The sequence below is a fragment of the Vombatus ursinus genome, unplaced genomic scaffold (genome assembly GCF_900497805.2).
Source record: "Vombatus ursinus unplaced genomic scaffold, bare-nosed wombat genome assembly UNPS02014819.1, whole genome shotgun sequence".
In the NCBI taxonomy this organism is placed as follows: domain Eukaryota; kingdom Metazoa; phylum Chordata; class Mammalia; order Diprotodontia; family Vombatidae; genus Vombatus; species Vombatus ursinus.
This window is the reverse complement of record NW_020954597.1, coordinates 1,019,928-1,032,377: the sequence shown is the minus strand read 5'-3', so window position 1 is coordinate 1,032,377 and position 12,450 is coordinate 1,019,928. Positions and strand designations below refer to the sequence as shown.

Genomic DNA, 12,450 nt, shown 5'->3' with positions numbered 1-12,450 from the left:
CCCCCCCCCCCCCCCCCCCCCAGCTCTGTCCTAAGCCTTCTTCTCTTTTCACTCTCTACTGGCTCTCCTGGTGATCTCATTAGTTCCCACTGTCCGGTCTGGTTATCTCTGTGCAGGTGACTCTCAGATCTATACTCCAGCCCTAGTCTCTCCCTGAGCTCCGGTTCCATATCACCAGCTGCCTTTTGGACATTTCAAGATGGATGGCCCTGAGGCATCTCGAAAACAGAGCTTACTATCTTTGTTCCTCCCCCTCCTCATTAAGTGCCCAAAGCTCCCCTTCTTCGGAGGTCCTCCCGCTCTCCCAGGTTTGCAACCTTGGTGTTATCCTCTGCTCCTCTGGCTCATTCATACTACATAACTAATTGGTTGCCAGCTCTTATAATGTTTCTCTCATATATCCCCTTCACTTAGCTCTCAGCTGAACTACTGTGATAGCGGCCCATTTGGTGTCCCTGCCTCAGGCTTCTCTCCAAGCCAGCCTCTACCCAGATGCCCTGTGGATTTTCCTAAAGTATAAATCTGACCCTTTCACCTCCCTACTCAGTAATCTCCAGAGGCTTCCTGTTGCCTCCAGGATCAAAGATCCTTTGTTTGGCACTTCAAGCTCTTCACAAATTAGCCCCTTCCTTCATTTCCTAATTCTCCTAAATCAGGGGTAGGGAACCTGCAGCCTTGAGACCACACTAGGTCCTCAGGTTTGGCCCTGTGACTGAATCCAAACTTCACAGAGCAAATTGGCACAGGGCTGAACTTAAGGACCTAGAGGGCCTTGTGTGACCTTGAGGCCAAAGGTTCCCCACCTCTGTCCTAAATTCTACCCCCTCCGTGCACCCTACAGTGTGCCAGTACTGGCTGGTGCTGTTGCTTGCACAGGCCTCTCTATCTCCTGATTTTGTGCCTTTGTGCTGGTTTTTCCCCATGCCCGGAGTTCTCTTTCTTCCAACCTCTGTCTCTTTGTGTCTCGAGCTTCTCTGTGGCCACCTCCCCCAGGAGGCCTTTCTCCGTTTCTCTGGAGGTTCCCTTCCCTCTCCTCCATAGGTAGCTTGTGTATGCCTATCTCTGTACACAAAATACGTACCTTGGCACTGACTGTCCCCCATACCTGGCTTGCTCTTCCCTCCCAAACTGACTTACAGATTCCCTTGCTTCCTTTAAGACTCCAAGAACCAGCTTCTGCAGGAGACCTTTCCTTTTTCTCCCAACATCTACAGATTGGGGTTTATATTGTCTCTCACATTAGAATGTCAACTCCTTGAGATCAGGGGAATGTTTTTGCTCTTTCTTTGTGTCCCCGGCCATTAAGCATAGTGCCTGGCAGTTAATCAGCTCTTAATAAATGCTTATTTAGGATTCATTGGTTTGGGTTAATCAATTTAATCTCATGAAAGAATCCTGATCAATGCTATAAACATTTGCAATTCATAGTAGAGGCCCTGAAGTAAAAGGGAAGTAGGATTTGTGATGTCCTTGAAGAAACATGTGTGGACCAGACTCACTTGTGCAATCTTGGCCAACACATGCATGTTTTAACATGCGAGCAGAGGGAACGTAGAGGGAGATGGCACACAATTCAGCATGAGGTTTTGCCTGAACTTGTTGTGTGTCAGAGTTGTGAGGTGCTGGACCCTGTTTCTCTCAGCTGTTGGCTGTAGCCCTGCTTGGAGATGGGAAGCGAAACCACGGCTCTCTAGAGACTTCTTGACGTCTTCGAATGTTTCAGTTGACGATGCCCTAGGCAAGTTAATAGATTTGGACTGAAAGGCATCTGTGCCCATTGCTCATTTTAGGAAAATGGTGATTGCCCAGCCTAGCATATAAAAAAGTAGCAGTTCTCTGGATTCATTCATCTTCTTGTACCCCTCCTAGCTGGTCTCTTCCAAAGTACAGATCAGCAAACTCGAAAGCGACTTGAAACAGAGCAAGGACAATTGTTGTGACCTGCAAAGGATGCTCCTGGAGGAACAGAATCACACTGCTGAGGTGGAGAGTGAGCTGCAGGAGGAGCTGATGAAGCTGGAACAGCAGCATCAGGAAAAGGTGAAGTGGCTGCCTGTGCCTAGGACTCCACAGGGCTCCACCGGGCTCCACGGGACTCCACGGGGCTCCACGGGGCTCCACGGGGCTCCACCGGCTGGTCCCAGGTCACACTTTTGCCTCTTGCCTAGAGCTAGTTCTCTGCATAAAAACAACGTGCTTACTCCTGATTCGCTGTGAGATCGCCTAGATCGGCATTTGGGATAACCTAGAATTCCTTCATTTCTTTTGGCACAACCCAAATCCATGAATGATTCACCATCCAGCCTTTGTCTTTCTCTAGGTACTCTATCTTCTTAGCCAATTGCAGCAAAACCAAGCTATAGAGGCACAGCTAGAAGAGTCCGTCAGTGAACGGGAGCAGCAGCTGCTCGACAGGCTGAAGTTTCAGGTACCGTGAGAAAGTGGCTGTCCACAGAGAATTAAGATCGATTTATTCTCTACTGTGTAAGGTCTCTCAGCAGCTTAACTATACAGTTTAATATACTGTAATATACTAGTATAGCCTACTATAATGTCTTGGGTTTTTATTGACACGAGTTTGTTTTGATGAAAGACCAGGAAACACCCAAACCAACCCCTGACGAAGTAAAGTAAAAGTGTTCCAGTGATAGAAGTCAAACTCAATTACTTCCTCTTCCCACACTTGTCCTCTGACTTTCTGCCTACTCACCTTTGTGCAGGCTGCCCCTCATGCCTAGAGTGACCTCCCTTCTCACGTCCTCAGCCTACGTGCCACCTTCCTCATCTCCCTAGTTGTTAGTGTGCTCTCTCGCTCTCTCTCTCTCTCCTTAAGCGACCTTGGACGAACTTATTTGTGTACACTTTGTCTCCTGTGATAGATTGTAAGCTCCTTGAGGGCAGAGGTTGGATTTCATTGTGTCTGTGTGTCCTCAACCCTAAACACAGGCTTCGGAGAACAGTGGCATAAGGGCTGCCCTTTGTTGCAGAATAAAAACTTTTTGCTGGTTCCATTGCCTGGTGTGCAGCAGCTAGCAGCCTTGTAGCAGTGGGGTTTTGTCCCCCTGAGTAGCGTCCTAAATAACCCTCCTTACCCTAGAAATAGGGTGAAGAGCTTGAGAATGATAAATGCTTGTTGAATGAATGTCACTTTCTGCTTCTGTAGTTAACAGAAGTGATGAGTGCTTGGGCCTTTGGGCCTTTGGTACTAGCAGCATCAAGTGTCTTTGACCTGATTTTATGCAGCTTTCCTCCTCCTTGTCATTTAGGATCTGCTCTCTTGACCATCACTACTATGCCTTGATTCAGCCAGACAGCTTCCCAACTTACTGAATGCTATAACCTTTTGAAATGACCAGGATACAGAACCAGTAATGCTGAACTGTACCTGAGGCCTGCCGGTCCCAGCAACATCACCTATTTAGCATTAGTTTACTATGCTAACACACAATGTGCTTAAAGTTCAGCCATGTCCAGGATGAAGGACAGTGAGATCATCCATCAGTCACCCAGCAACCTGGGGACATTGCTACTCTAGATTTCTCAACTGGCTCTTAACTAGGACCTAACGTGTTTGCAAAATGCCTCGAGTCTAAATCTCTTCCAGAGGTTAGGAGCCTCACACCCTGAAGTGACATGTTGGAATGCTTAACCTCTTCCCAATTTAGAATACCTCTCCCTACCTGAATCCATTTTTTAGGTTTCCTTGAGTCTCTTTCTCCACTGAGGTACCATATAGGACCATACTTGCTTAGCATATCACATTCTCCTAGTTGAAGCTGTGAAACAAAGTTTCTCTAGGCTTCAGAAAACCCAGCTGAGGGGCAGCTAGGTGGTGCAGTGGATAGAGCACCAGCCCTTGAGTCAGGAGGACCTGAGTTCAAATCCAGCCTCAAGGCACTTGACACTTACTAGCTGTGTGACCCTGAACAAGTCACTTAACTCCATTGCCTAGCCCCCCCCAAAAAAAAGAAAAAGAAAAGGAAAGAAAACACAGCTGAGTCTTCACAGGTCTCTTATTTATTCTGATAAGGGGAGAGCAAGGCTGGAACACACAGAGAACAGCAAAGGCGTCCTTGACAGGGCTGGGCAGTGGAAAGTCGTTTGGCTGCCAGTATTGGAGTCAAGGCTGCTGAGAGCAATGGGGTAAGGGTTGCCATGGTTGCTCCCTGAGTTTTTGCTGGTTCCATTGCCTTGCAGCAGCGTGGCTTTATCCCCGTGAGTTGTTTAGTAGTCTGCATGTAGTGCCCCAAATAACTCTGCCTACCCTGGCAATAGGATGAAGAGCTTAAGAAGATGCATGGAGTGTGTGAGCAAAACCAGCAGCTTCTTCGAGAGAACGAGTCCATCAAGCAGGTAGGGGAGACCTGGAAAGCCCTGGCTGCTGCTGGAGCAGAGACTCTCCAAGAGTGGCCCTCAGCTTTGTGCTCTGTTTTTGACTTGCTAGATCATGTATGTTTCAAAATGGAATGAACAAGAATGTTTGAGTTTGCCCTTGTCCAAATCTAGTTCTTATCTGGGAAGGCCTTCAGCCTACTTTGCTGTGGCCTTGTCATTACTTTGCCACGATTTAAAAAGTGAGGAGGCCAAAGCTCACTTGATACTGAATGATTTGTATTTTGGCTGTGTACTCAAAGGCTGCCCTACACTCCATGCACGCTTTGTCTTTCTTTTCAAACAGAAACTGAACCTCCTCCAAGTCGTCAGCGGGCAGAAACTTCACCTTCCAAAGGTTACCGCTCTGTCTCCAGATTCTTCCTTTGAGTATATCCCACCCAAGGTACAGTGGCTGGAGTTAATGCCAGCGATGCCATCTCATGCCCCTGGTTTGTGAGTGTAGGTATGGTGGTTCTAAACTTGCCAGTAGAGTCCCAGAACTCCCTTTATAAAAAACACCCGTCACAAGCTGCAGTCCCCATACGCCAGCATCACCAGGGCAATCTGGAGAAGGCTGACTGCTGCCATCCCCCCAAGTTTTGGATGGGAGCAATGCTTGCTGAGGAGTTCTCTAAAGGGAGGAGGAGGAGAAGTATTATGCAGCTGTCTATCCAGAGATATTTATCTCATAAGGTCATTCAACCCTGCAGTACTCCGTCTGATTTCTCAGTCTCCCATTTCCATTCCATCTAGGATTCTGTGGGACCAAAGATTAAAGCAGAATTATCCTGGCTGATGAAGCCAAGGAAAATATACTTGAGGGAGTATGAAGACTTTGCCCTGAAAATGTAGCTGGTAACAGCTGCCAGAAGGGATGTGGCGCCTATTTTATTTAGTTTAACCTTACATACATAATAACTATACCCTTCTCTCTTCTTAGCCAAGGCCTTCCCGTCCAACTAAAGAAAAGGTCCTGTTACGAACCATGGAAGTTGAGGATCTAAAATCTAATACAGAGCCCTCTGGGAGTGAAGCTGATAACGATGAGGACGATGATGAGTGGAAGCCAAGAAAATTAGTCAAATGTTCCAAGAAGAGCGTGCAAGGGGTGAGAACCACTTCCCCAGCTCTCTGGCCACAGTCCTCGATCTTGGCTTTCACGGCATGTGAAGCATCTGAGCTGGGGCTGAGCCAAGCCAACTTTCCCCATCATTGTGTTCTTAGAACCCTAGTAAGAAAGCCTACCTCTCCCCGAGGAGTCATTAAGCCAGCTTTCCAGAGCTTGGGCCTAGTGTGGAAGGCTGGCAGGAGTTGACTGTTAACGCTTCAAGGTCTGTCTAAGTAGATATTCCACATGGTTACATTGAGGCTGATTTGAAAATGTCCAGTCAGAACTTGGGCAGGAGCCTTCCCTTCTCCACCCAATTCTTCCCCACTGATCTTTGAGTGAAGGGGAAAACATTGACTTCAGAAGAATGATGAATCAGGAGTTCATACACCAGGTTAAGATCATCGAGGAGCAATCTGACTTGTTAGCGTGACATGCTTTCTTCAGTAATAGTCCATTTTTGCCTAGTCACCATCCTTCTGTGGTTTTCAGTTGACGGTGTAAAGGCCTTTCCTTTGTCCATTCATCAGCTACTGCTCTTCCCTGATGCCAGTGGGGCTGCTCGGCCCTTCTTGCATCCACTGGGTGGAGTTCACTCTCATTCCTGCCGACCCTCGTGAAAACAGTTGACTTTCTGGGAGGCTGCTTCATTCCGACAGCCATCTTGTCCAGATCCCACAGTGCCAGAGAAAAGCTGGCAATGTACCCACCAGGTTCTTAGAGTTAGTCTGCAATCTTTCTGTTAGTCACATTTTATTGAACATCACTTGGACTGGGTATAGTGGGAATATAGCTGACTAGCCCTGTCTTCAAGGGGCTAAATGTAGTCACATGCTGAGAGGGGCCAAAGTGGTTCTAGAGCTTGGAGCTGGGTGGGTTAGATAGGAAGACATGGGGGGAAAGGTGAGCATTGTAGCATTTCAAAGGAGGAGGTTGATACGGTGAGGAGAGCATTTGAGGAAGGGCAGGGGAATTGTGTGGGGGATGGCAGGTCTCTGTAGCTTGAGTAGAGCACAGGAGCCGAGGACACGAGAGTGACGGAGGCCTAGGGAGATGAGGAACAGAGGACACTAGAGGCCAAGCCCTTTAGTAAAGGGATATCCAAAGCTTAGATTTCCTCCTTTCTGTGGCTTCCACATCAGGTGCATGTGTGTGTTCGATAAGTTATAAAAAAGGAGCCTGGATGGAATAAATATTAAAGTGGTAACTTATCCCAAGTCACCCAAGAGCCCAGTTTGTCATTTAGCCATGTTGTTTTTGTTGTGGTTGTTGTTATTCAGTCATATCCGACTCTTTGTGACCCCATGGACCCTACTGTCCGTGGGGTTTTCTTGGCTAGGATACTGGAGTGGTTTGCCATTTCCTTCTCCAGTGGATTAAAGCAAACAGGTTAAGTGACTTGGCCGGAGTCACACAGGTAGGAAGTATCCGAGGCTAGATTTGAACTCAGGTCTTCCTGACTTCAGGCCCAGCACTCTATCCACTGAACCGTCTAACTGCCCCATGTCAGCCATGTTGCCTGTGGCCAAAAGCTGCTAATGAATTGGCAGTGTAGGGTAGTAGAAAGAGCACCAAGAAACTGGAGTTCGTTTGGCTCTGCCACCTATCACCTCCGTGATCTTGAATGTGGATGATGGCTTACATCACTCACCAGAAATCTTGTTAGAGGGAGGGTGGGTATTATTAGCTTTCATTCGTAGATCAAGAAAATGAAGCTCAGGGAGCTCCAGTGATTTGCCGCTCGTCAGAGGTGATAGACAATTGGGCTGAGTCTGCCCACCTGCCCTGTAGGCCATTGCTTTCCTGTCACTAAAATGACGGAGTTGGACTAGATCCCTTCCAGCTCTAACATTTGGTGAACCTAAGGAAGCCAAGGTTAGAGCACGTACTTTATCATAGGCTTTGGATCCCAGTACCTGGGGTGGCATTTGTTATGGCTTCCTTCCAAGCAGCTGTTGAGCACTTTGAAGACGTTCTTATCCTTCCTTTGTAGATGAGAACCAAGGGACAGAGAGCTAAACACAAGCCCATCCCGCCAGTCTTTCAACTCCTAGCCCGGTGTCCTTTTTTTCTGCTTCCTCCCTACTCGAGGCACAGGGTAACACTGGGGCCAGTACAAGAAAACCTGGGGCTAGGAGGATTGAGAGGAAGAAGTTTGGACTAAGACGTGGGAGTGTCCCCATTTTTTTCTACAAGGCTTGAAAGTGAAGGGGGAAAATGCTCCTTAAACGGAATTTCCAGCCTCCTGGGTCACGTAGCTTTTTTCCAGTTTTGTTTTGTTTTGTTTTTGGTGAGGCAATCAGGGTTAAGTGACTTGCCCAGGGTCACACAGCTAGTAAGTGTCAAGTGTCTGAGGTCAGATTTGAACTCAGGTCCTCCTGACTCCAGGGCCAGAGCTCTATCCACTGAGCCATCTAGCTGCCCCAGCTCTCATGAATTTAACGACCATCTTTATGTAGATCTATATCTCCGGCCTCAGTCCCTCTCTTGAGTTTCAGTCCTGTGTCACCAATCGCCTATTAGACATTTCAAGCTAGATGTCCCTAAACATCTTCAATTCGACATGTCAAAACTGAACTCCTGACCGTTCCCCCTGATTCTTCCCAACTACCTTCCAGTCCCTCTGGGTCATAATCTTAGCATAACATCCCATATCCCATATTTCCAAATCAGTTGCCAAATCTTGCCCTTTCTACTTTGCTAACAGGTCTCACCTCCAACCCCTCCTCTCGACTCCCACAACTCCCATCTTGGTTCAGCCCCTTATCACCTCTTGTCTAGATGGTTGCAGCAGCCTCCCAATTGGTCTCCCTGCCTCAAATCTCTCCCCAGTCCAGTACATTCTAGGTTCTGATTCCAAAGTAACTTTCCCGAAGCACGGAGCTGCCCACGCAGCTCCTCCTGAAACCAGTTCCAGAGGCTTCTTTTTGCCTCCAAAATAAAATAGAGACTCCTGTTTAGTTTTTAAAACCTTACACAAGCTGGCCCCACTTTCCCTTCCCTTCCCCTCCCGGCGCTGCACTCCCCACCAACCAGCCTTCTCTCTGTTCCTCACACATGGTACTCCATCTCCCACGTCTGTGTCTTTGCGCTGGCTGTTCTCCAGGCCCAGACTTTGATCCCTCCTTCTCTTCTCGGCCTTGCACCGTAATCTGTGGGAAGCCTTTCCTGCTCCCTCCCACTGCTAGTTCATGCCCTCCCTCCCAAACTACCTTGTATCAAACTATTTTATTTCTTGGTATTTATTCACTGCATATTTTTATATGTACTTGTTGTTTCCTCTATTAAAACGTAAGCTCACTGCAGGGAGGGCTTATTGTTCAGGAGGACTCGCTCCTCTGGTGGGAGGGCTGCCCATCCACCTTTGGTGTCTACCTGCCACCCGGCTCTCACCCGTGGCTCCAAGACTCTGGAGCACGTGCAGCAGCCACACCCAGTAAAAACAGGCCTCTAACTCATTGGTGAGTTAGGGGGCTGGCTACCCCCAGCATGTGAAGACTTCCCCTGGTGGAGAGGGCAGATGAGAGCAATTTGCTCCAATGGCCACTAAGGAGGCTGAAGCAGGCGCTGTGGAGTGCTCAGAGCTTGGGCAGATATCAGAGCCGCCAAGGCCACCCCCTGCATCCCGGGCCATCGCCAGGCAGCCTGACTTTTGTCTTGCCGCTGGACGTCCGTGATTGTAGAAGAGAGGGTGAGGCTGATGACTTTGTGCAGCTCTGTCTCACTTAAATCCAATTTGCTCACGAGGCAAGACGTCACTTGTGATATCATTGGTCCTCTTTGAAAACAAAGGACGAGCAGCATCCCTGGTGCCTAGCAGGGTGCCTGGCAAATAGTGGGTGCTTGACAAATACAAATTTGTCAAATGATCTTCTGGAAAAGGCATCCTTAGACCTTCCAGCTGGTACATAGTTACGCCATTGTTTTAGAGGCAGGACAGTCAGGGTACCCTGGGCATTTGAAGCCTGGGAGCCAGTTCTGGAAGGAAGGCAGGCTGGAAGGCTCTCGTCTCAACTTTCTGGCCTCCTCTGAGGCCACCTCTTCCTTTCCTGTTTTGCAGTGCTCCTGCAAGGGCTGGTGCGGAAACAAACAGTGTGGGTGCAGGAAGCAAAAGGCAGGCTGTGGAGAGGACTGTAGCTGTGACCCTGCAAAGTGCAGGAACCGCGAACACCAAGTGGTGAGTGAACCCAAACCTGTTGCCTTTTCCATTCTTTTTCCAAAATATTTCTGTGTATTGATTTCTTTGTTTTCACACATCACCCTCATTTCCAAATTTATCACTTTCTCTTCCCCTCCCTTTGAGCCCTTGTAACCAAAAATAAAAGGAGGGGAAAAGGTCAGTTCAGGTCAGCTAAACTACCCAACGCATCGGCCTCGGAGAGCAATGCTGAGCCCCCCTAAATGACTTCTCTTTTCCTTCTCTTCCCTCACCCCTCCTTGGGGTTCATTTATTTCAGTCTTCCTCCCTCAGTGCTAGCCTCCTCCAGGTTTCTTCCTCAGAAACCTTGTAGCCCCTTGGGTTTTTCCAAATATTCAACCAGTCAGGTTGTCCAAATGGGGAACTTTATGTAGCTCTGTTCCCATCCTAGGAGCGTGATGCAGATCCTTCAGGTATTTGCCTATAGGAAGCCCTGTGCTGGCTACTAGGAAGATGCAAAGTCTTGATAAGGCCCTGCCCTGGTGGAATTTAGTTTCTAATTCCTTTCATTTACGTGGGATTTGAAGGTTTCCTAAGTACTGCTTCCCCACAGCCCCATAGGGTAGGTCCTTATATATCCCCATTTTGCCTAGAGGTTAAGTGACTTGTCGGTGGTCACAAAGCTAGAAAGTATAAGGGTTTCCTAAGTCCAAATCTAGCAGTCTTTCTGAGGATCCTAGGCTTAGAGCTGAAAGAAACTGCAGAGACCTGTCAGGAACCTTCACACTGGCCCAACCAGTTCAAGGCTTGCTGGCATTTCTGTATGTCACGGCTCTAGGGGGTACAGGTGTCCTTGCTGGCACCTCACAATTCTGGACCTGGTGCAGTTTTACGCTAAATGCCGACGTTCATCTGGGGGAGCCACGAGCCCACAGCTTAAAGAAGAGAACCACGCCACGGTGACCTGGCGATGGCCACCACCATGCTCTAAGCCGCCGACGCCTGGCCGGTTCCAGACTTGTCATTGCCCAAGTCACCTCTTCCGCTCTTTTCACTGGGATCGTTAATGGGAAGTCCTAAGTAGATAGATGTCTCAGTGTAGTAAATGATGGCCCTGTTGGATGCATTCGGAGCAGTCATCTTCTAACTCCTTTCCTCTGTGGCGGGAAAAAACAATAGGTTGGCTAACACCTTTCCTCCTTGCTCTGAATGACGTACACTCCCTCGGAGCCGGGCAAGCACACTGCTTCTTATGGTTGCGGAGGAGCAGGCTAGAGCTCACCGTGCCAATCTGCCTGTCCGTCTCTCAGGATACATCCAGCAGTACAGAGAATGTTCAGGACTCTGACGGCTCCTTCAAGCTGGAGGATCCCACAGAAGTGACCCCAGGACTGAGCTTCTTCAAGCCCGTCTGTGCTACTCCCAATAGCAAGGTAGGAGCTGCCATGAGCTATTCAGGCTAGCAGGGCTTCAGGTGAGGCAGCGTCCCATAGGGACGGCTGTGCCAAAGCGTTATCATTTGAGTGGCTCCTGGCAGGAGCTTGTTCACCCCTATCTCTGTCCTCCTAGATCCTTCAAGAGATGTATGAGGTGGGCCAGGTGCTGTCGGTCACAAAGTTGAAGAAGTGGGCTCCTTCCCCTGCCCCTCTGGAGAATGGTTCTGCAGGTGCCTCCCAGGAGAACAAGGCCCCAGGGGAGAAGAAGAAGAAGCGAGTTCTGAGCAGCACCACGAGCTTCTTCTCTGGCTGTACGCCCATCAGCGAGGAGGAGGCAGCCCTCTAAATTAGAGGCCCCTGCTGCCCCAGCCAAGCCTGGGAGGTATCTTCATGCTGCTTTAGAGCTTGCTGAGGGAGGGGGCTTTTAGTGACCGTTTGAGATTTCTGGTTATTTGTTACATAATAAAGACGAAGGTGTTCCCTTCTCCTCCACTCCCCCCCCCCCCCATTATCTTCCTTCTCTCCAGATGCTACCTCTGTTGTGAGCAGGCTGCCTGGAACCATGGAGCCCGAGCCATTCCCATAACCCTAAAAAGTCCCTCATGTAGGTTGATCCATCAGCTGAGAAGTTTCCCCCTTCCAGGATTTCTGTTGGAGGTCAGTCTGGTGCCACCCAAATCAATATGAGGTGTCTGCCCTCATCCCAAGAAGGTGACTGGGATGAGGCCTTGTTTGCAGATTGACCTACTTACTTACTAGTAAGTAAGTCTGGCTTAGGTTAGAGGCACGGGTCTAGGTTCTACCTTGAGACAAGGGCATGCCCTGCCCTGTTGTTTTAGTAGGAATAGAGATCCTTGGTCTTCATGCTCTTGAGGCAAATGTTAATGACACTTTGTTAAGTTAATATTGGGTGAATAAATAAACTTTAGAAGCTTTTATGTCTTTTGTCTGGCTGCTAGGGAAGTGGGCCTCAGCTTGTTGACCTGTGTACCTATGGTGACGCTATGTAACTGCAGAAACCGGAGCTGGGCATTTTTTTCTGTCTCTTCAGGGCCTAAATGTGTGCTTGAGGTTTGAGGGTAGGGGAGAGTAGACTAGGATGCAATGACACAAACTGTCAGTGTGATATGGCCACCAAAAAGCTACTGCAGTCTTTGCCTGAATTCAGAAAGGCACAACTCCCTGGAATAAGAAGGTGCCATCCCCCAATGCTCTGCCCTCATCGGGCCACACTGGAGGCTCAGTTGTGGATGCCACATCTTAAGATGGATATTGATAAGGTAAAGTGAATGCAGAAGAGGATAAGTGGGATATAGAAGGAGGGGGAGGGGGAGATTGGAGGACCCAGAGGCATCAAGATCATGCCGTATGAGAATCAGTTGAAGGAACTGGGT

The 12,450-nt window shown here is 48.7% G+C and overlaps 1 protein-coding gene across 1 annotated transcript in view; it reads left to right on the top strand.

The window, feature by feature from the left end:
• KIF4A (kinesin family member 4A) overlaps positions 1 to 11,984 on the top strand; it is a 79,979-nt gene extending 67,995 nt beyond the window's left edge. The window contains exons 23-31 of the mRNA XM_027836821.1: positions 1,870 to 2,040; positions 2,321 to 2,428; positions 4,276 to 4,353; positions 4,679 to 4,777; positions 5,315 to 5,482; positions 9,543 to 9,659; positions 10,931 to 11,053; positions 11,190 to 11,438; positions 11,584 to 11,984. Coding sequence (XP_027692622.1) covers positions 1,870 to 2,040; positions 2,321 to 2,428; positions 4,276 to 4,353; positions 4,679 to 4,777; positions 5,315 to 5,482; positions 9,543 to 9,659; positions 10,931 to 11,053; positions 11,190 to 11,402 — 1,077 coding nt within the window. The 3' untranslated portion in view covers positions 11,403 to 11,438; positions 11,584 to 11,984. The remainder of the gene's footprint in view (positions 1 to 1,869; positions 2,041 to 2,320; positions 2,429 to 4,275; positions 4,354 to 4,678; positions 4,778 to 5,314; positions 5,483 to 9,542; positions 9,660 to 10,930; positions 11,054 to 11,189; positions 11,439 to 11,583) is intronic.
• Positions 11,985 to 12,450: the final 466 nt, after the last annotated feature.